Source organism: Kogia breviceps, chromosome 8 (assembly GCF_026419965.1).
Source record: "Kogia breviceps isolate mKogBre1 chromosome 8, mKogBre1 haplotype 1, whole genome shotgun sequence".
NCBI classification, from domain to species: Eukaryota; Metazoa; Chordata; class Mammalia; order Artiodactyla; family Physeteridae; genus Kogia; species Kogia breviceps.
Window position 1 is genome coordinate 25,665,102 of NC_081317.1, and position 23,959 is coordinate 25,689,060.

The 23,959-nt window shown below is 37.2% G+C and overlaps 1 protein-coding gene across 2 annotated transcripts in view; it reads right to left on the reverse strand.

The window, feature by feature from the left end:
• Positions 1–23,959, reverse strand: part of RAD23B (RAD23 homolog B, nucleotide excision repair protein) — a 45,538-nt gene that overhangs the window by 15,310 nt on the left and 6,269 nt on the right. The window contains exons 1-5 of one of the 2 annotated variants that reach the window (XM_067041010.1): positions 22,123–22,203; positions 15,973–16,054; positions 12,806–12,885; positions 9,415–9,683; positions 4,304–4,359 (exon numbers count right to left, since the gene is read on the reverse strand). In XM_067041010.1, the coding sequence (XP_066897111.1) occupies positions 4,304–4,359; positions 9,415–9,683; positions 12,806–12,817 (337 nt within the window). In that variant the 5' untranslated portion in view covers positions 12,818–12,885; positions 15,973–16,054; positions 22,123–22,203. Of the gene's footprint in view, positions 1–4,303; positions 4,360–9,414; positions 9,684–12,805; positions 12,886–15,972; positions 16,055–22,122; positions 22,204–23,959 lie in introns of those variants that run through there. The other variant, XM_059073401.2, reaches the window with a different exon arrangement.

The window sequence follows — 23,959 nt, forward strand, 5'->3', positions numbered from 1 at the left end:
ATACATCACTGTATAAGTGTAAGACAGAGCATGATGGCTTGACTTATGTATATTGTGAAATGATTACAACAGGTTCAGCTAACATCCATCTTCTCATATGGATACAACAGAAAGAAAAAAATTTTTTCTCCTTGTGATGAGAACTCAGGATTTACTCTCAACAACTTTCCTATATGCCATACAGCAATGCTAGCTATCTGGTCACCATGTTGTACACTACATCCCTAGTATTTATCTTATAACTGAAGTTTGTACCTTTTGACCATCTTCTTCCAACTTCCTATCCTCCATCCTCTGCCTCTGGAAGCCACTTTGAGTTTGATGATTTGTTTTGTTGATTTGAAGAGTCTACATACAAGTGAGATCCTATAGGAGTTGTCTTTCTCTGACTTATTTCACTTAGCATAATACCTTCAAGGTCCATCCACGTTGCTGCAAATGGCAGAAGCTCCTCACTTTTTATTGTTGAGTAATACCCCATTATGTGTACACACACACACACACACACACACACCCCACCCCGCTTCTTCATCCATTCATCCATCGATGGACATTTAGGTTTGTTCCACGTCTTGGCTATTGTAAATAATGCTGTTATGAACATGGGGATGCAGGTATTTTTTCAAGTTACTGCTTTCATTTCCTTTAGATAGATTCCCAGAACTGGAACTGCTAGATCATATGGTAGTTCTATTTTTAATTTTTGAGGAACCACCATACTGTTTTCCATAGTAGCCGCACCAATTTACAATCCCACCAACAGTTTACAAGGGTTCCTTTTTTCCACATCCTCACCAGCATTTGCTATACCTTGCTGTCTTTTTGATGATGATGGCCATTTTAAAAGGCCTGAGGTGATATCTCATTGTGGTTTTAATTTGCATTTTCTTAACAACTAGTGATGTTAAGCATCTTTTTATATACTCATTGGTCTTTTGTATATCTTCTTTGGAAAAATGTTTATTCAAGTACTTTGCCCATTTTAAATTGTTTTTTTTTTTGCTATTGAGTTGTATGAGTTCCTTATATATCACGGATATTAACCTCTTATTATATACATGGTTTGCAAATATTTTTTCCCATTCCATAAGTTGCCTTTCTACTTTGTTGATGGCAAAATTTTCAATAAAGTTATCTAATAACTATGAAAGTAGAGCTTAAAAAACTAAGTATCACTGAGCAAATTCAGCATTTGATACCTTGTTTAGAGTAATGACTTTTCCCTACCTATTCCATAAAGTACTTATGCTACTTTTATCTTTTAAATTACCCACTGATATAATTCTAGCATAAATCACTCAGGTGCCAATACACTTTCAGTAATCTAGTTCCCAGAAACAGAAAATATTATCAATAATAAACAAAATTAAGAGTTGTGGAGTACCGTAACTGTATTATTTTAACATAGTGTTTCTCATTCAATTCTTATAAGAACTCTATAAGAAAGGTTTATTTTCCCTTCCTTTTAAAGACAATGAGGCTGAGGCTTAGAAAGATTAACAATTTGATCAACGGCTGTTAAGTCATGGTGCAGAGACACAAACACAAGTTGTCTAGACTCCAGAGCTCCCATGCCTCTCCTTGATGCAATGCCTCCTAAAATCATGCTTCTTAGTCAAGTTATAAAAACTCAAAAAGAAATGCCTACACTCAAGTTTGATACTCTTTAGATCCTGCAAGTATGAGGGAAATGACTCCTAGAAAAATAAGGGACAATGAACAACATGAGACAGAACTAATTAGACTGAAGAAGCAGTGATGAAGAACATTAGATGTCATTAAGAATGAGTTTGGGGGACTTCCCTGGTGGTCCAGTGGTTAAGAATCCACCTTCCAACGCAGGGGACATGGGTTCGATCCCTGGTTGGGGAACTAAGACCCCACAGGCCGCGGGGCAACTAAGCCTGTGTGACGCAACTACTGAGCTCACACACCACAACTAGAGAGAAGCCCACGCGCTGCAACAAAGAGCCCGCATGCTGCAATGAAAGATTCCGCATGCCGCAACTAAGACCCAACACAGCCAAAAACAAATAAACATTAAAAAAAAAAAAGTCTTAAAAAAAAAAAAAAAAAAGTCTTGTACTTATCTTCTGGGTTAGGAGGTGCTGTGAAAGGAACAACGACCTCATTTAGACTTGCCTTTTAGAAACTCCACTGTGGCAGGGAATAGACCAGTTAAAAGAGGGTAACAGAAGAGCATCAGTAAGGTAAGGACATGAACCAAGGCAATTAAGTGGCAGTAGAAACAAATATTCCAGAGACTTTAGGAAGGAGGATCAACAGGACTCCTGGCCTCACTGGGCCAAGAGAGGCAGAGGGTCAAGGCTGATGCCAATATTTTGGTAGACAGTGGACAATGATGCAAGCAAGAAGGGAACAAAGGAGAAGAATCAGATGGGGGAATTAAGAATTAATAAATTTGGAACCTAAGGAGCTTGTGGAGGTTATAGGTTTTCCAGCTGGTAGCTTAAAGAATGAGTCTGGGAAGTCAGAGGGAGATATGTACTAGAGTTTTAGTTTTGAGAATCCTTGTAGTACAGTTAACCCTTGAACAATATGGGTTTGAACTGTGTAGATCCACTAATAATCAGATAAGTCTATTCCTAGTACAGTGCTACATGATCCATAGTTGGTTGAATCTACAGATGCAGAACCATGGATACAGAGGCCTGACTGTAAAGTTATAGATGGATTTTTGACTACATGGGGTTGGCGCCCCTATCCCCTGTGTTGTTCAAGTGCCAACTGCAGATGCCTGGTATTTGCCATTCCCATTTCTGAACTTTGAACTATGATCTAGAGCAGAACCAAAGAAAACTCATACATTTAAAAGCCAGGTAAGATTGAAAGAATTAACCAAAAAGCCTGAGAAGGAATAGTCAGAGGTACAGTTCAAGAAAAGAGTGGTGTCACAGAAGTCAAAGAAGAAACATTTAAAGAAGCAAGGTATCAACATAAAGACTGGACAAATTAAGAGTAAAGGGATCCCGAGACCATACAGTTGAGAACTGCTGTTCTAAGAGATGCAAGGTGTAAAAGGTAAGACACCACCGCCAGAGACTACAGCAGGAGCAACTAGAGCTGTGGACTCCTGGGCTTCCGCCCAGCAGCATCAGTGCATTGCAACTGAAGCAGCAATGGCAACATCCACAGCCTCCGACAGCAGCAGGGGCACAGGCTAGCTGGTTTCAGCTCTGAGGCTGCAGAGCCCTTTACTCATCTCTGGGTAATCTTGAGCTGTTCCAGCACCTCTGTAACAATTTCCTAAGATTAAGCCTTTTCCTGTTTGAAATAGAGTGATTTCTGTTTTCCCGATTGTTGGACACTAACTCATATGAAGCAGAGTAATCCCAGAAAACAGTCTCTCAAAGATAGGAATGTGGGTTTGGTACATCCAGGTGATCTTAAGTTGATTAAACAACTATTTTGCCCCTATGTGCTATGGGAAATCAGCCAGCCATTTTCCATGGCAATGAGGGCACCATGGAGTTCACGTTCAATTAGGCCAGAGGGCCAATCCCACATCTTGTGAGATACTACTGCTGTTGGAACCTTGCTGCTGTAGTAGCTAAACAAGGAATCCAGAAGCCCATACTCTACTGAAGCTGCCATTCCCACCTGTTCCCCATCTTCTACCTCCCTACCATTTCCAGTAGTACAGAAGAGTACCAAAGGGCAGGAATGGGGTTGCCATCCAACAGACCAATAATGAGTACTTATAGCAGGCACTGTATCAGGTATAGTTACAATGGGAAAATGGGCAAAAAACCCCAAATTGATTTTGACAGATTAGGTGTGAAGGGAAGGATGGAAAGACATTATTCAACAGGTAAAACTGAAAGTCGGGATAAAAAGGCACTTTCACTGCAAGTACAATATAAGCAACAAGATGCAGATGGGGACCTATAAGGCTACAAGGTGGCATAAAGGCTGGAGGTGAATAAAGATGAAATGTGAGACAGATTTAGTAACATCTTATACTCATTTCAAAGATACTTTGTAAGAAACCTGTACACAGATCAAACTTTGTTAAAAGCTCATTTAAAACCCACACTTGGAAAATGGAAAATTATCTGCTTTAAGGAAAGAAGTATGCTTAACTCTAACAATACAATTTAAAGGACTCAATATATAAAACATTAACTTACAAAAGTCTTTAGTAACATCAACTGAATTATCTAAATTATTTAGCCGCTTGATTGTAAGCAACCATGAAAATGAACATTTTCATGATCTAGAAAAATGAAACTTAAACCTCCTCCCTGTCTCTTACAAGGTAGTTTACAATGTAGATACTTACCAAGTGCACTTGTTGCATCTTCAAAAAGGTTTGACCGAGAAGAATCACCTGATGTACTGTAAAATGTTTTTAGAAAAATTATGTATCAGAAAGTATGTAAAATTTACCTTAAAATTTAGTAGTTATCCAATTTGTAGAGATTCTTTGATTTTAATTAAATGTAGAAGTCTGGCTACAGTGTTCAAAAAGGCTTCCAGATTAAACCCCAAAGCTTTATCCATAACATTTACGGCATGGGAAAAATCTTCAATTTTAATACTCATTCTGTTCTGCAAATCTATCATTTAAAATGTCCAAAGATATAAAAGAACATCCTTACAGAGAGCTTTCCATTTAAGGAATACAAAAAAGATAACATAGAACTAATTCCCTGAAAGAATTTACAAGAAAAATTAAATAATCTGTATAAGTCAAGTCACAGTAAAAGAAATATCAAAAGCTGTATATGATAAACAGCACAGGCAGAAACTGCATTAGGCTGGAAAGGCCTGGGAAGTCTTTACATAGTAGAATTTCATTTAGGTCTTATAGTTAAGTTCTGAACACAGAAACTGCAAGGAAGTCTTCAGGTCAAGGAACGTAGCATAAACAAAAAGATGCAGAGGCAGGATAGACCCAAGCTGTAACCAAGTTTTAAGCCAGTTTAAAAGGACTAAGTTTTGTTAGGCAATCGCAGAAGATGAGTCTAGAAAACAAAGAAGACACAAACACAATAATGAAAGACCATAAAGAAAGAAAAATAAACTGAGGTTTACAAAAGTGGTAAAGACAGCAGTTAGCAGTTTTGAGTAAAACATACACACAACACAATACACACATATACCTCTGTCCCAATTTTAGAAACAAAACACAGTAGACGTCAGTTCTTAGAAAACCCTACAGCATAGTAAGAGTAATGGAAATACCTAAGTTTGAATTCATAAATTACTTTGTAAGCCTCAGTCAGTTCTTCACCAATACAATGAGGTCAACAATGGTACCCATGTATCCCCAAGTGCTGTGGGTAGGGTTACTGCTGTTAAAGTGCTCAGCAAAGTGCCTGGTATCATAACACTCAACATGATTGTTATGATTAAGACAATCCTTTGGTATAATTTTTAACATATCTTCATCAACTAGGTAGTAAAGTTAACATGTAAAAGGCAAAATTTCAAAAAGAACTATATACTACAGTTCTATACTATATATATAGGAAAGCAAATTCTCCTGCCTTAGACTTGACTTGTGTCTTGTTGTTGTGTGTTTGAACAATTACTGCATGTCAGCAGAACTACAACTGCCTCAATTTTTCCCAGAGATGCATAGTATTCCATTTAATTGAGCAAATCAAACTATTAAGACATTTTTTGTTTGGTTTCCAACCTTTAAATTCTTTCTGTAGTCAAATGTACTAATCATTCCTTTTATGACTTTTTTGGGTTAAGAGTATTTTCCCATGCTCTCCTCTAGTTTATGGTTTCACTTTTACATTAAATCTCTATCCATCTAAAATTTATTTTTATGAGTGTAAGATGTGATCCATCTTTTTTTACCTCCAGATGGCTAGACATGTATCCTAATAGCGTTTTCCCCACAATGGTCTGAAATTACATTTTTATCTTATATTAAGTCCCTGTATGTATTTTGGTCTGTTTCTAGACTACTATTTCACCAAGCAGTCTTTCTAGTTAAGAGCCATACTAAATTGTAATCATTACCATGCATAATACATTTTACTATCTGGTAGAATTAGACCCCTTTGTTACTGTTCTTTTATAGAACAATTTGTACTATTTTTGCACATTGTTTTAAAATTTCTTTTTAAACATTACAGATAAGACTGAGATACCGTTTAACCACCATTCAATCTTGATTCTGCCTCCACACTCCGCCCCTCCCCATCCGCAGAGGAAACCACTTTATCAGTTAGCGTGTTGTCCCTCTGCCACTGTTTTTCTACACATTAATATGCCACCCACAGAAAATAGGCAATGTTGTTATGTGGCTTTTGTTTGGTTTGTGGTTATTGCCTATACTGTTCTGCAATCTGCTATCTTCACTTGATAACAAAGCCTTGAAACCACATTTTTTTAATATGCATATATACTGCATACTTTAACTGGCCTGTAGTATTGGATATCAGAGCTCCTCAAACTTTAGGAAGCCTATGAATTCACCAGGAGAGCTGGTTAAAATACAGATTTCTAGGACCCACGCCCAGAAATTCTTATTTAGAGGTCTAGGGTGGAGCCTAACAATTAATTTCAAACAAACTCCCAGTGATGCTGATGTTGCCTATTCACTACCACACTTGAATAGCACAGTTCTCTAATACAAATAACATGTCAAGTCATGCCCTTACTAATGGATATTTAGGTTGGTTCCAATTTGTCCTCACTTACAAGCAATACAGTCCTTATGCACAAGTGCAGTTTCTCTAATGTAGGTATCAACAAGTGGAATTTGCACTGCAAAATGTGGTTTTTAAAGAACAAAACTGACCTAAAGAAACAAATACCCAATAATGAAATGTTAGGCCAGGGTAATAAACAAACTTTCTGACACTCCTCAAATTCATACCAGCATATCTCCTGATAATTATCTCACTGTGCTTTATAAGACACTAAATGTTTTATAGCACAAATGAAGAAACTAAGGCACATTTAAGCAGCTGCTTTTCTGAGCTTCCCTCATCCTTCCCTTTCTGTGCTATCCTCCTCTGAGGTGTATAATTTGGGGAAATAAGAGTATAGGGTTGGGCTTCCCTAGTGGTACAGTGGATAAGAATCCGCCTGCCAATGCAAGGGACATGGGTTCGAGCCCTGGCCTGGGAAGATCCCACATGCCGCTGGGCAACTAAGCCCGTGTGCCACAACTACTGAGCCTGCACTCTAGAGCCTGTGAGCCACAACTACTGAGCCCATGTGCCACAACTACTGAAGCCCACGTGCCACAACTACTGAAGCCCGCTCACCTAGAGCCCGTGCTCTGCAACAACAGAAGCCACCACAATGAGAAGCCTACACACTGCAACGAAGAGTAGCCCCCTCTCGCCGCAACTAGAGAAAGCCACACACGGCAACGAAGAACCAAAAGCAGCCAAAAATAAATAAATAAATTTATATATTTTTTAAAAAGGGTAAAAGGTTGGTGTACAAAGCCCAAGTAAGTAGGCAACTCCGGAGCCTGCTTTTCTGACCATCAACTCCTTTATGTCATCTCTATGGGTCTGAAAAGATAATCCTGACTCTTGAGAACAGATAAAACTGTACCCCCAAGAATAAATAAAAAGAACAGAGATAAGAAAAAAACTTGAATTGATATTAGCACATTCAAATGGATTGATCAATTTGGAAATTCTTACACTATGGACCTTTTTAAAAGGAGCTTAAAGCAATTAAGAAAATAAGATATACTGTACCAACTCAAGACATATTTAATTAAGTTTACAATGTTTAAATGACTTGGAAAACCAATTTGTGAAATTTATAAGTTCCCTCCCCTACACAGAAAAGATGTAACAGCCTTTTGATGCAATAGCATAGGCTGACTCTGGGTTGTCTCCCACTAGTTAAGGGTGATTGTATGCAATTCTAGCTGTATGTGGGAGAAGTACCAAATTAGGCAACAGTGTTTCAGAATGCCTAAAGCAAACTACAGCAGGCTGACATAGGGAAAATATTTTACTACCTGAACCTGTGTTCTCTTGGGGAATTAAAACCTTGAAAAGATGACCGAAGCAGCAACAAACTAGGTGACTCAAACCCCTCCCAACACGGTTGACTGAGTCAAAGAAACGGCACTCAAAGACAGAACACTAAAATGAAAGACGATGAGAAAGAATTCATGACTAAATTCTTTCTCATCATTTTATTTATCACAGACATCCTTCTATGTCAGTGTTTCCAAATGCTGCATAGTTTTCCACTGTGTCTGGTCCTGATTCCAGAACTCTACTGCCACTGAGGTCCTGAGTTGCACCAAAGTCAGAAAATACAAACCGCTTGCTTCAGTGCCAATACATACTGGACACAAAGCAACTCAGGCTCTCAGATAAAGAAGAGATTCCAGGCTTCCCTGGTGGCGCAGTGGTTGAGAGTCGGCCTGCCGATGCAGGGAACACGGGTTCGTGCCCCGGTCTGAGAGGATCCCACGTGCCGCGGAGCCCGTGAGCCATGGCCACTGAGCCTGCGCGTCCGGAGCCTGTGCTCTGCAGCGGGAGAGGCCACAGCAGTGAGAGGCCCGCGTACCACACACACACAAAAAAGAAGAGATTCCCATGTATTATTTCCAGCCAAGAGAACTGAAGCATTGTTTTGGTTATTTTATTTATCATTGGGGAAAAAAACCTTTGTCACAAACTACTCAATAATCCTAACTGCCAACTTCCCACAAGAACATTTTTTTTGCTCCCAAAATATCCCAGCACTTTTTCTTCTGTTCTAAAGATCTACATAGGCAAAAACTTAAATTTCTATACAACTTCACAAAGGTGTAGATACTTACTCAGCACATACTGTGTGCCATGTGCTATTTCATATCTTCTACACTTATTTCATTTAATCCTTATAACAACTCTGAGATAGGTCCTGCTGTCATCCACATTTTACAGATGAGGAAAAATCCAAAAATGTTAATTTCTTTTCTAAGGTTAAGACCTAACAAATGTTAGACCCAAACACAATACTATGTAGCAACTGGAAAAATTTACTGACGTGGAAGGATGTTTATGACAGATGTGACAATAGTCAAAGAATATAGGTCAAATATAATAATGACTGGGGGACAAATGTCAAGTTATTTATAATGTGTCAAGCTATAATATACTGTCAGATTATTTTATAATTCTTCTTCTTTTTGGTCATTTGTATTTCCTAGCTTTTCTACACAAAGTGAATAATGACTTTGACCCCTTTCCCTTCACCCTGGGAGAAAAAGAAAACAATGCAGAGTATACAAATTCAGATTACGGAACAGACACAAGCATACTGCTTTAGTCAGGGTTCAAAGTTTAGAAAAAGTTTAACATAGTAGATAGTTAGTTTGATCAAAACAATAGTCAAAATAAATACATTCATGAAGTCACTGTTATGAACATATTCCTATACAATTTCCTAGAATCCAGTTCTTACCTGTCAGTTGATGTTGGGCTAGCAGCCACTGGTGTTTCTGCTGGCTTTTCTGCAGGTTTCTCTTGTTTCATTGCACTAGCAGGTGCAGGTTCAGAAGATGCTGTCGTTGATGCTGGAGTGACAGATGCAGGTGTGGGAGTGGGAGCCAAAGAGGGGGCAGGGGTTGGGGCCTGAACCACAGCTGGTGCTGTGGAGGAACTAACTGTGGTAGTGGTGGCAGAATTTGATTGCTGAGTTGTAGCTGGTGCTGGTGTTGTCACTGCTTTGGGCTAAACACATTACAAATCAAAATAAAGCATTACGATAAAACACTGCATTATTACTTGATCTCTGGATGCTACAAACAAACATAACACTAATACAAGTTTGTAACTTGAAAATAATTTTGTAAGGTGACATAATGAGTGATCAATAGCAGCAATCTGAATCACTATTTATGTTATTCTTTCAAAGCTGATGAGAGCATATATATTAACTATCCACTTCCACTAGCTTTAGCCAATGGTTTCAGTCTTCGGATCATTATGAAATAGAACCAAAAGAAGCAAATATTTTAAAACATACAGAATGTGTATCCAGAAAAAGAACCACATAATCCCCCCTCAAAACTTCACAATTAGTTTCTTGGTTACAACTTCAAAGTATTTATCATCATTTGAAAGCAACAAAAATAACTTTCTTGAAATGAAAGTATAAACAGAAGTATAATTAATAAACATGCCAGATAGTCTGCTGTATTTTAGAGGGAAGAAAATCCCAATATTGACTACAAGCCAACAGGTATAAGTACAAAGAGATTAATGTAACTTTTGAGATGTATATACAGTTAAACCGACAAATAAAGGCCAAATAAAGTTATAACTGCATGCTCAGCACTTTCTGAACTAGAATCAGAGCCATAAACATTCCCACCAAGCAAAAAGCAATTACATATGGGTAAAAATCATATTATATGAGTTTTATTCTTCTCCTACAGCCTATCAATGCTCACTACCTGATTAGCTCATAACTCACCTAAGGTGAAAACGTAACTGATTTGATGGAAGGTGAGATTAAAGTTCAACATAATTTGCCCCAAGTATAAATCAACAAACTGTAAACGCAATGAGTGGATTTGTGCCTTGTTCTATTTGAGCTAGTATAGAGTGTACTAGAAAAAAGTGCCTTATGCAAGGCAGGGGGATGGGACTTATCTATCCTGCTTAACTCTTAGTTATGTTCTAAATAGTCAATGTTATTACTATAATACTAAAGGAAATAAAACCATAACAAATAAATGCCCAAATGTGTGGCTACCACATTTTCCACTATGTACTATGTATGATAAAACTAGACAAGGGAATACTATTCAGCCTTTAAAAGGACAGAAATTCTGGCACATGCTACAATGTGGATGAACCTTGAAGACATTATACTCAGGGAAATAAACAAGTCACAAAAGGACAAATACTGTATGATTCCACTTATACGAGGTATGAAGAGTAGTCAAATTCATAGAAAGGAGAACAGTGGTGTCAGGGGCTGGAGGGCAGGGGAAATGGTAGTTACGGTTTAACAGGTACAGAGTTTCAGTGTGGGAAAATGAAAAAACGTTTAGAAACAGATGGTGGTGATGGCTACACAACAATGTAATTGTATTTAATGCCAATGAACCAAACACTTAAAAATGGTTAAATCTGTAAATTTTGTGTTGTGTACCCACAATTTTTGAAAAAATTAGATGAGGCAAAGTTTCCTCATATGATTCTGTTCTGGTGTATTTAAAGTTTAACATTTAGTAAGTATTTAAATTGGCAAAATCAATATGGTTCTTAATAGATTAAAAAAAAATTAAGTCCAGTACATGTAAACTGTTTAGCTGCTTTTCATTTCTCACTACAAAAGTATGCCATAATTAAAATTTACTTGTTCACTAGGGGCAAGATGGGAATAAAGACGCAGACCTACTAGAGAATGGACTTGAGGATACTGGGAGGGGGAAGGGTAAGCTGGGACAAAGTGAGAAAGTGGCATGGACATATATACACTACCAAATGTAAAACAGATAGCTAGTGGGAAGCAGCCGCATAGCACAGGGAGATCAGCTCGGTGCTTTGTGACCACCTAGAGGGGTGGGATAGGGAGGGTGGGAGGGAGACGCAAGAGGGAAGAGATGTGGGGACACATGTATATGTATTACTGATTCACTTTGTTATAAAGCAGAAACTAACACACCATTGTAAAGCAATTATACTCCAATAAAGATGTTTAAAAAAATTTACTTGTGCAACTTTGTTTTCTACTGCATATATCAATTACTTTGAGACTTTAAAAAACTCACATTTATTCTTATTTTCAGTCTTTGACAAACTGGATTCCAATTACCTATTTAAACTTATTTTGGGTGCTACAAGTAACACTACTCTTCTGAGATTATTAGGAGTTTAGAGTTTAGGATCATAATTCAGTCCTAAAAGTATCATGAGCACCACCACTCCTCTATTTGTCTTAACTCTCTACTGCATGTTTATGATCTTTAAACAAGTATATAAATAAAACAAAAATCATGAAAGAATCCATATTCATTCTCTGCTTTAGAGAAAACCTTTTGACTTTCATTTCAGTCCAATAAATCACAAAAAAGTTCCTGTTAAAAACCTTCTCACAATAATCATTCCACCATTCTCTTAGCTGTCTTTTCCCTTTTTTAGTTTCTAAAAATCTATCCCGGGCTTCCCTGGTGGCTCAGTGGTTGAGAATCCGCCTGTGGATGCAGGGGACACAGGTTCGTGCCCCGGTTCGGGAAGATCCCACATGCCGGAGAGCGGCTGGGCCCGTGAGCCATGGCCGCTGGGCCTGTGCGTCTGGAGCCTGTGCTCCGCAACGGGAGAGGCCACAACAATGAGAGTACCACCAAAGAAAAAAAATAAAAATAAAAAAATATAAAAATCTATCCCATTGGCTAAGAAATATCACTGAATTTGTTAATCTATGTCTTTTTGGCCCTGAAGTATTTGTTAGGTATAGTACATCATTTAGCAAATCCTTTTAAGGCATTCTTATTAAAAAGTACAAAATAAGAAACATTTATTCAATTTCTGAGAATCACATTCTCTAATAATTAAACTAGTGATTTTACTAATCCAACAATACCTAATAATTTTTAACACGACACTTCACATATCAGTTGTTTTGACATATTTAAAATTATGCTCAAACTACAAATATATAAAACATACTAACTTTATAGTTGACTCAAAGCAAACTGTTAAAACCTTTAATTTAAGTGCATGCCAATATGGATGTGTATAAACTGTTTTCACTTGGAAGTGTAAAGCAAGACTTGGGATCATCTTTTTTTTATTTTTAAACTCACATGCATAAAGATATATACAACGAGGTTGAAACTTACTTTTGTCACCATAACTACCACGAAGTTTTTCTCATCAATTTTATATTCTTTTAGAGCAGTATCATCATTGAGGATTTTGCCTAGCACATTAAGAAAAAAACATTACTGAAGGCACCGTAACTTTGTCTTACACTAACTGAGGTTAAAACAATCACCAACATCAATTCTATCAATTAAAACTTTCCCCAAAGAAAAAGATTAACCAGTCAGCCAAGATAAACATAAGTGGATATATAATTAGTTAAGAAGGCATAAATAAGCATTTGACTAAAAGATAACAAACTCATATACTATATGTAGATATCTCAATCCCAGGCATTTCTTAAAAATTATTACTTATAATAAAAAAGACTTGCTGGGTAAGGAAACATTAACTACGTCCTGAGAAAGAGGAGATCATGAAGACAAATAAAGTTCAATTTTGAGATGCTCAAGGATTCCCCACCCCTTCCCCGGAATAACCTATAATCCCTCTTGATGGAAGGAAAAAAGAACGAACTGCCTGCTACCACAAATACTGGATACCTGCAACACAGAAATGTTCCACTGCTATAAAAATAAGATACTCATAGTGACCTGGTACACAGAAATGGTAAGATAATATAGAACTGAGTAAGGCACACAGACTATGTAAGCTTTTAGTCATGCAGAAGGACAAATGTGAGGTCAGGATAACTTCAGGCTTCCTTTTCCTTGAAATTCGTTTTCCATTTTTAAAAAGTTATTGAATCAAACGCTGCAAGCATGAAGACAAAAGGGAATAGTGTCTCTACTCTGCATAGGATTGAAAAAACAGGCCACGACTAGGAAGCAGAAATTCTAGTTTTATGTCTGCCACCAACTACCTACACCTCTTCAGCTTCTGATTCCTCATCACAGGGCTGGTGTTTCCTCTAAACCACCTCAGTTAAGAAAATACTTCAAAATCTCTACGTAGGAAGAGACAAGAATCCATGGGCAACTCAAGATCCACCTTACCGACATCTACAATGACAGTGCTCAGTATTTCTTCTCAAGAACAAAGAAAAGAATTTTCTCCACAAAATTCACATATCAAGTCTATTTTTAACACACATTTTCCTGGTTACTAGTGAGACTAATTTACAATTTCCTATTCATATCCTTTGTTGCTTTTTAATTGGGTCATCCTCTCCTTACTGATTTGTAAGAGCTCTTTATATAATCTGAATATTAATCTTTCTTCTCCTGTCGCTTATTTATAGTGTCTTTTGACATATAAGGCCTTCTGTATTCTTCAATTTGGGTATTTTATTTAAAAAACAGATAAACTGAAATTTAATTTCACAGGAATGATTCCAAGTACATTAATAAACATAATCAGTATAAATGGTTTCATTTCAATAGATTAAAAAAGATGCTCAGCTTGATGGGAAAACTGAAGAAACACGTGCAGAACAATAAAATTGGACCCCTATCTTGCACCACTCACAAAAATGAACTTGAAATGGATCAAAGACTTAAACATAAGGCCTGATACCATAAAACTCCTGGAAGAAAATGTAGGGAAGAAAGTCAGAGACTTTGGTCTTGGCAATAATTTTGGGGGCATGACGCCAAAAGCACAAAAAATAAAACAAACAAAAAAATGGACAAATGGGACTACACCAAACTCAAAAGCTCTGCACAGCAAAAGAAACAATTAACAAAATGAAAAGAATTCTACAGAATGGAACAAACTACAAAATTAGAGAACATTTTTGAAAAACATATATCAGATAAGGGGTTAATATCCAAAATACATAAAGAACTCAGTCAACTCAATAACAAAAAACTAAACAATCTGATTAAAAATCAGCAGAGTAAACCAATATTTCTCCAAAGAGGACATCAAAATAGTCAACAGACAGATGAAAAGATGGCCAACATCACTAAGCATCAGGGAAATGCAAATCAAAACGAGGTATTACCTCACACCTGTTAGAATAGTTATCATCAAGAAGACAAGAAACAAGAGGGGCTGGTGAGGTTGTGGTGAAAAAAGAATCCTTATACAGTGTTGGTGGGAATGTAAATTGGTCCAACCACTATGGAGAACAATATGGAAATTCCTTAAAAAATTAAAAATACATCTACCATATGATCCAGCAATTCCACTTTTGGGTATATACCCAAAGAAAATGAAAACAGGATTTTGACAAGACATATGCACTCCCATCTCTACAGCAGCACTATTCACAATAGCTAAGATATGGAAACAATCCAAAATGCCCATCAATGGATGAATGAATAAAAAAGACATGACCCATATACACAATATTATTCACCCATGAGAAAGAAGATATCCTGCCGTCTGTGACAACATGATGAACCTTGAGGACATTATGCTAAGTATGATATCACTTATATGTGGAATCTAAAAACCTAAACTTATAAAAAAGAGTATTTTACCTTGGTGGTTACCAAGGGTATGGGACGTGGGGGAGATAAGAGTGATGGTGTTTAAGAGTACGAACTTCTAGGGCTTCCCTGGTGGCGCAGTGGTTGAGAATCCGCCTGCCGATGCAGGGGACGCGGGTTCGTGCCCCGGTCCGGGAAGATCCCACATGCCGCAGAGCGGCTGGGCCCGTTAGCCATGGCCGCTGAGCCTGCGCTCCGCAACGGGAGAGGCCACAGCAGTGAGAGGCTTGCGTACCACCAAAAAAAAAAGAGTACGAACTTCTAATGAGTAGTAAATAAGCCACAGAGATCTAATGCACAGTATAATGAACACAGACAATAACACTGTACTGCTAATCATGTAATCTGATAAATATTGTTACACTGGTAATCATATTACAATATATTAGTGTAGCAGAGTAACACCCTGTACACCTTATACAATGTCACACAAATTCAATAAAAATTTTTTTAATTCAAAAAACAAAGCAAAACAAATACAGCCAGTTACATAATACTTACAAAAGATAAAACTAATAAGCAAAACTATCTAACATCACTGGATGGAGAAATATATAAAGCAAATGTGAAAAAAGAGAGGACTGAATATTAATAACATTCAAATGACTGTTCATTCTCTGCTTTTATCTGTACAATGTTTCTGACGATCAATTTGTATACACTACAGTTTGTAAGATGGCAATTTCTAAAACTAAAAGAATGTCAGTACACAAGAAAATGGCATATTAATTTCAGTATTTAATGCATACCTGCATAAATTAATTTTTGACCTGCTACAGGAAAGGCATCTTTACCCTTTTCAGATTCAATCTTCTCTTTCAGTGCTCTTACCTATAGGAAAAAATTTTTTAATTTTTGAAAAAGTCTAAACAAATGAAAATCCAGAATCTGAACAAGTGATGCAAGATAAAAATTTTATACATACTATTAATGACTCCAAAAACTTCAAAGATCATGTCTTTATAATATTACATCAAAAAGACCCATTATTAACAACCCGTACTACTAGGTACAATAAGTTTAAACTGTTCTACCATCTGTTCCACGTAGTTTTTTAAAAAAAGACTTTACCAGTTGACTTCATAAGTCTATTCAAAATAAAGGTTTCAAAAGCAGAAAGTTTTGATTCTCACTATAAAGTTTATGGGCTTATTTCTCACAGAGTAAGAAAGTAAAGAAAAGCTCTCTAATCTAAAAGGTCTAAGAAATAAAGTGGTCTTCTCCACAATAATAAAAAAAAAAGTTAAATGTGAATGTTAAAAGGCAAATTATTCACTTTAAAAGTGGCTAATGTTTCCTTATAATCACCTGAGGGAGCTTTATAAAGACTAATTAAAATATAATTTCTGAGGGTGGGTCTGGACATCAATATTTTTGAAAAGCTTTACAGTTGGTTTCAAAGTTCGGCCAAAGTGGAGAACCACTGTATTACTTCAATGATCTTGAACAAGTAGCTCAGTTTTCCTCAACATCAGTCTCATCTATAAAGAGGGACTGGAATACATGATCTTTATGGTCTTCCATCCCTAAAATTACATGACAACAGGTTCATTATGAAGTACTGATACTTAGAAAACGAGTATAATCAATTTCTGAAGTAGGGTAGCATAGGAGTAAAAAAAAAAAAAAAAAAAGGCAAGGAGACATAATGGAACTAAATTTCACTACTTTATATGACCAAGAATCAAAGAGGAAAATTCCATTTCCTTCAGTTCCCATTCTTCTAAAAACTGTCTGAATTGATAGCTCTGAGCTTTAAGTGGAAAACTGTCATGATAGGGATGCAAAAGGGAGGGTTCCTCGCCAAATCACATTGCTACTGTAAGTAGTAGCTGAAATCCAAAGCCAGCTCTTCTGACTCCAAGCTTTAGAGCAGAATATCTTGCAAATGCCACATAAATCACCCTTGCTATACTGATCTTCCTGAAGTGGGCCAGTAGCATCACTGTTATTCTGATATCCCCAAAGTGGAAATCCATCACAAGAATCTCAACCCGCTATATATATGATTAAGAGTGGGAAAAGAGGACAAGCAACAACAAAAAAACCCTCTAATCATTTTACTACTAAATAACATTGCTTCAAAAGAAATCAAAACTGTGATTAAAGAATACTAAGAACATAACAATGAGAACTCTACATAGCAATACCTATATGATGTGGCTAAAAAGTAATCACAGACTAACACTAAACATGTTTAGTATTAAACAAGAAGGAAAATTAATAAACTAAGCACACAACTCAAATAGAAATAACAAGACACATAAAAAAGGAAAAGTGCAAATAAAATAAATTAAGAGAAATGGTAGAAAATGGTTCTTGTGCCAACAGAAAAATGGACAAATGACAGGGGCAGGCAATTCACAATTATTCACCCAAAAAAAGAAAAGCTCAACATCATTAGTAACCAAAAGCACAAATTTTAATGTCAGACATCATTAATCCAATAGACAGTCATACTGGAAAAGACTGTCTTGAACAATTTTTGGTGTTAAGTGTGAAGAGACAACACTCTCAGAATGAGGGTATCAAATGATATAATGTTTTGTGGGCAATATGCCAGGACACTTTAACATTTTTCGGGCAGAGAGTGTGGGTGTGTGTGTGTGGATTCAACACAGCAAAACCACCTTGGGTCATGTGTCAAAGAAAATACGTGAACTTTTGTAGTATTTGAAGTATATCTCAATAAAGATTTAAAAAAATACCTTGTAGTACAATCCTGTTTACAACTGCATCAAAAAAAAAAAAGTAAGTAAGTGAACTAGACTTTGGAACCAGGTTCCCTGACCTGTCCAAACTTCTGGCATTGTTCCTTAACCTCAACCCAATGATCTTTACTTCCAATCCACTTAAGTCATCTACTCACAATTCAGGACACAGGCTGAATCTCACCATCCCCAAAATGCCCTTTGAAATGATAAGTGCCAATCTCCTATTCCCACCAGCTCTCTCAGTAACTCTTCACTACACCTGGTCTTGCATCTCATTACAACTTTGGTTCCTTGAGCCTCTACTTTCAATCATTCTGATCTTTACTGCAAGCTTTATTCAGCTTGGACAATAAAGCCACTGCTTCTATCACTTTCTTCCTAACATCACAGACTTGTTTGCCTTTCTGTTGCTCCTACCAGGCAAAACTCCACATCTGGACCAACACAGTTGAATCTGTCAGTACTCAAAATAAAATTTACTTCGTGTCATACTCTTCTACCTCACATAGCTAACACGTCTCACCTTTAATGTCTAACCAGCTGCCTATCCACATTTATATCCAGTCTTCTAAATGTTACTGGAGAAAAAGAACAACACCCCCAATCCTTCTGTTCCCCTGGTTAGCCCTCTCCTCCCTCCTCCAAGAGGTTATTTGAAACATGTACTCTCCTCTAAATCTGATTCCCAACACTCCCCACCAACCCCCCGCAGATGACCATTTTCTACCTCAAGGCACAGAAGACACCACAGGAACTCACACCCTCAACTTTCTGCTACCAAACTGACACATTTTTTGCATCCAGATCCACCTAATCTCAATCTTCTTCCCTACTAAATGAAAGCTATCCCTCTCTTCAAATCTAATTCCTGTTCTCCAGTACCTTGCTAAATTCATTGTTTCCTACTCCCCCACCCCGCCGAGTTTTATTTTCAACCTCTCCTTCAAAGCCAGTTCATTTCCATTCACACTTAAACAGACCCAATTCTCTATCATCTTAAACACACACAAAACCCCCCATAATCCATCTCCTGTCAGCTACCCTCTACTCCCCTTAGTCTCAAGTAATTTTCAAATAATTAACTGTACATTGTCTTTACTTACTCATAACCCCACACTTATTACTCCAGGGTGCAACACAACGCTGATAAACTGAAGCACAGACTTTGTTCTCATTTTGCAGCTTATTTTCTGCAGTAGTGCTATTCCCACAATCCCATTAAGACTGCCCTCACCAGTACCACTAAATTCAGCAACATCATCATCAGACACTTCTTAGTCCTTCTCTATAGTATTACTTGACCTCTCTGCCACATTTGACAGTACTGACCCATCTCTCCTTTTCGCACCGTCTTCCTTTGGCTTCCATACACTACACTCTTCTGGTTTTCCTCCTATCTCTTTGTTCACTCCTTTTTGAAATCCTCTTCCTTGGCCAGACCTTTAAGTGTTACTTAGGGTTATGCCCAAGACTGCCTTTTCTTCTACATAGACTTCTAGGATAATCCATTTCGTCTACTCCTAGTTTTAAGAACCATTCATATGTCATGTGTATCTCTAGCCCAGCTCTCTCCTGACTCTCTACTTGACACCTTCACTGGATGTCCCATAGGCATTTCAACCATAATGTAATTGCTGAAAGACCGTTTCTAGACTACTCTGTCTAAGTCTTCCCTAACCCAATCAAATTGAGCACACTTTAAAACAGCTATAAAGAAAGGCCTTCTTTCTGGATGTTGCAAAGAAGGAAAAGGTAGCAACTCTGCACGTGGTTTCTCTTGGAAAGGTTATGTCCAGCAGCCGATGTAGTTATGACTCCTCTGTGCTGAGCCCCATGCCAATTACTTCCAATAAGTCATCTCAACAGGATGGATCTAACACTGAGCACTATGATCCCAGTAAATAACCAGGCTTCTCCAAGGCTAACAAACATGAAGCAGGAACTAAACTTTCATTTTGCTGCTTATTTCCCCCCTAGATAAAGAATGGGAGTTTATCATTGATTCAGCTAGAGACAATGCATGGTTAACACTCAAGAAGTCAAATTTTTTCTAGCCACATACTTCTCTCTTATGAAATTGTGCATTTTAAAAGAAAAATATACTCAACATCTAATACTAAACATAGTTGACATGGCTTTTTTTTTTTCCCCAAAAGGGAGATAATCACTATGAAAAAGTGCCAACACAAAAGCACATCAGTTATCCTTTTTCATCCCGTTCCCTTGTGAGGTATTTGTCTCTTCCTTCTCCTATATTCCTAACATTAAATCATTTATCCAGTGGTTCCAACTTACCACCTAACTACTTCCCAATGTGAACACTATATTGCATCCCATGGCACTACCCTAGTTCAGGCCAACCACCATTAAAAGTAGTTCTTTCCACTCAACAAATTTAAATTGTATGTTTCAGATATAAAAATGTCTTATAAATCTTACCTCCATAGTACTATGATGTTTTGCACGTCAGTCTTCTTACACGTAACTTTTGCTTAAGATTTCTAGAACTACTGCTTGTTGATTAGGTTAGCAATTGAATATACATATAATAACCCAGCTTCCTCAATGCTACAGCGTATTTTCCTCATTACTGTTATAACAGCTCATGGGTGCTACATACTTACCATGTGTCAGGCACTATACAAAGAGCTTCACAATATTTATCTCATTTATTCTGTGCTAGATCTCTATTTGAATCCTGGCTAGTAACTCAGATGGACATTAGTATTTGAGAACAACAAATACTGTTGAGATTTGTAAACACTGTTGCAAGCATTTCTAAGGCAATCTGCCATCCTTTGATCCAATAATTCCACCTCTAAGAATCAATGCTAAAGAGATGTTCACACAAATACTTCAACGATATATGAACAAAATATGTGCAGTACACTACTGGTTTTAATACTGTAAACCCTAAACATCCATCAATGGTGAAATGGTAAAATACATTACTGCTCATACATCCATTTGAATACTTATGCAATACAATAAGAACGATGACTATATATGAAAGATATTCACAGAACGCATGCACATATAAATGATTGGATGAAATATTATCTTTAAGGGACAAAAGCTAGTTGCTAAGCAACTGATTTTTTAAAACATAGTGTTGTTGTGTTTATGTATTATATGTACTTTTTTTTTTTTAAAGACCAGAACCATATACAGAATCCAACGGTGGTTACTTAGACCAGGAGCCTAAAACCTTTCGTCCTTTTACTTTATACACTTTGCTTACTATAACAACCCTGGATTATTTTTAGTAATTTAAGAGGAAATTTAAATAGTTTAAAAGAAAAAAAAAAATCTCATCACACACCCAGCCGCCATTACTAATATTACACAAGTATATGCTGCAATTTAAGAGATCTCACTAAAAAAGAAAATTCTGGACAGTAGTTCTAACACTACATAGCCTAGCAAATTAAAAAATTAGTAAGAGCAAATAAGTTTTGGCAATTAAACCATTAGCAAAAGGAAACAGAGACCTAAACCCAAATATGTTTACAAAAGGATTTCACAGATTTATGCTATGGGCAAAGCTTTTTCCTTTTTGGTTCCTTGGGTGGTATCCTTCCATTTGAGAAACTGGTGCAGGCACCAAGGAGTATTTCCTGAATCTCTTCCACAAAGTCGGTTTCTGCTAATTCTAAAAACAGAATTGATTATGAAGATGTCAGTTGACATCCGTGCAACAGGAAAAATCTCCTCACTGGACCCAAGGAATGAAAAAAATGTGGCACAAGAGTTATTATTTTTTTTTAACTGAAAGAGTAAGACTACAGTATTAATAATATGTGGATAAACAATAAACAAAGGCAACCAATTCTCAAATTAGGGTTATGATCCAAAAGGCTACTTTTTAAAATATAATTTTCAATACAGAATTAATTTTCCCCCACAGAAACTATGGTATTCAGGCTCCTAAACCTACCTATTTACACCAATTTAATCTCTTCTATAATAAAATATATTCCTAACAGTATAGTTTCAACAATCAAAACAGACAGAGACTTTGAAGACTGAAAAGCTTTAGAAACTCCCAAGTTCCTTGTAAATTTTCAAGTTTCTATACAGGCAGGAAATGGATCTAACCTACTACAAAGAAGCCAGCTACCTCATTCAACCAGATGTGTGTGGCGGAGAGGGCGGAGGGAGAGACAAAGAACAATTTTTATCTACCTGCTGGAGTATCTAGGACCTATTCGTCCGTATTAGTCGTTTGTAGCTGGTCTACTTCCTCTGCTGGAATAGGAATATGTAATGTTAAAGGGTTTATAAAGTTCATTCTATTATAAAATTAGCTCTTTGAGACATTACACAAGGAATGTATTTATCCAAACTTATAGGGAACAGACATGGTGTCCTTCAGCAGGATTCACTGTTCTGCAGCAGGCTTAAATTTAGCACCTTTCCAAAGGCAACAGAAATGTTATACATTATCTATCAAATAATCTCAATTTCCAAGCTAAAAAAGGCAGAACACTGCTCTCAACACTGAAACTGCTGATTACATCAAGCTAAGAAAATGAGGATATCTCACTTATACAAACCTTGTTCAAAAAGGACAGTGAAAACACTGATCAAAATAACTGTAAATAGGACTTGTTAAAAAAGAAACTGCATAGATTTATTTCTGATTTCATAATTCACCAAAGGTTTTTCAGATCCATAATCTCATCTGATTTTCAGATCAACTCTATGAGGAAGGCAGGTAAATTATTATTACTCCCATTTTACTCACAAGAAAAGAGATTTAAGTACTATGCTCAAGGGCACAGGGCAACTACAAAGTGGGAGAAAACTCTTCTCTAGTTTAGGAATAGCATGATGTATTTGAAAGAGCAAAATGTTAAAAAAAAAAAAAAAAAAAAAAAGCAGACCCAACAGCTACTCTTAAGTTCTGATGTAAGGAAGAGGGAGAGATGGGGGAGTAGACAAATGTGGAGACAAGGAAGGGTTTTATTAAGACAAGGAAAATGCTTAGATACTCTAGAAATGGAAAAACTGGGCTTCCCTGGTGGCACAGTGGTTGGGAATCTGCCTGCCAATGCAGGGGGACACGGGTTCGAGCCCTGGTCCAGGAGGATCTCACGTGCTGCGGAGCAACTAAGCCCGTGCGCCATAACAGGAGAAGCCACTGCAGTGAAAAGCCCAAGCACCACAGACAAGAGTAGTCCCCTGCTCCCCGCAGCTAGGGAAAGCCCGCGCAGAGCAGCAAAGACCCAATGCAGAAATGAATGAATGAATGAATAAATAAATTTAGAAATGGAAAAATCAATGATGTAGAAAAAGAGAACTGATGGAGTGATGTCCTCCATAAACAACAAGAGTTTAGGATGCTGTGGAAAAGTGGATGGGATTGGCCTTAGATAGCACCATCTACAATACACAGCAATCTCCACAATAAAAGGAGGCTAGCAGGTAGGGAGCTCTAGTAGGATCTTGTAAAAGTTCTGCCCTGACTGCTTCTGTATTTTCAATAAAACCTAAATCCTAGGGTCACTGATTGTAAATAAAGAGAAGATGATATGAAATCTGCCTATGACAGTGGAAAAGTGAATAGTGAAATGTATGACAGTCACTACAAGGGCCTGATTACGATTATTGTTCAGGAATTTAAGTGAGACAAGTCTAGGTACCTGTGTGTTCGCCTCTAGCTGCACAGGTGCAAGCACAAACACAGACTTGAATTTAATCATATCTAAAGTTTTTCAAACAAGAACAATGGAGTGAGAGTGGGACCATGTCGTTAAGCACTGTCACTAAGCACTCTGTGTATCATCTCAAGCTCATATAACCTTCAAAACAATCCTGTGAGGTTAGTACTTCCATGGCTGTATTCTCTTTTTACAGATGAGGAAACAGGCACAAAATCGGGTAACTTGCCAAAGGTCACATCACACAGCAAGTACTAAGGCCAGGATTGAAACTTAGGCAGCCTGGCTCAAGAGACATGCTATACTTGACCCTCGCAAGGGAGTGATTATAGTCACTGACTCTACTTTAGCTGGGCAAA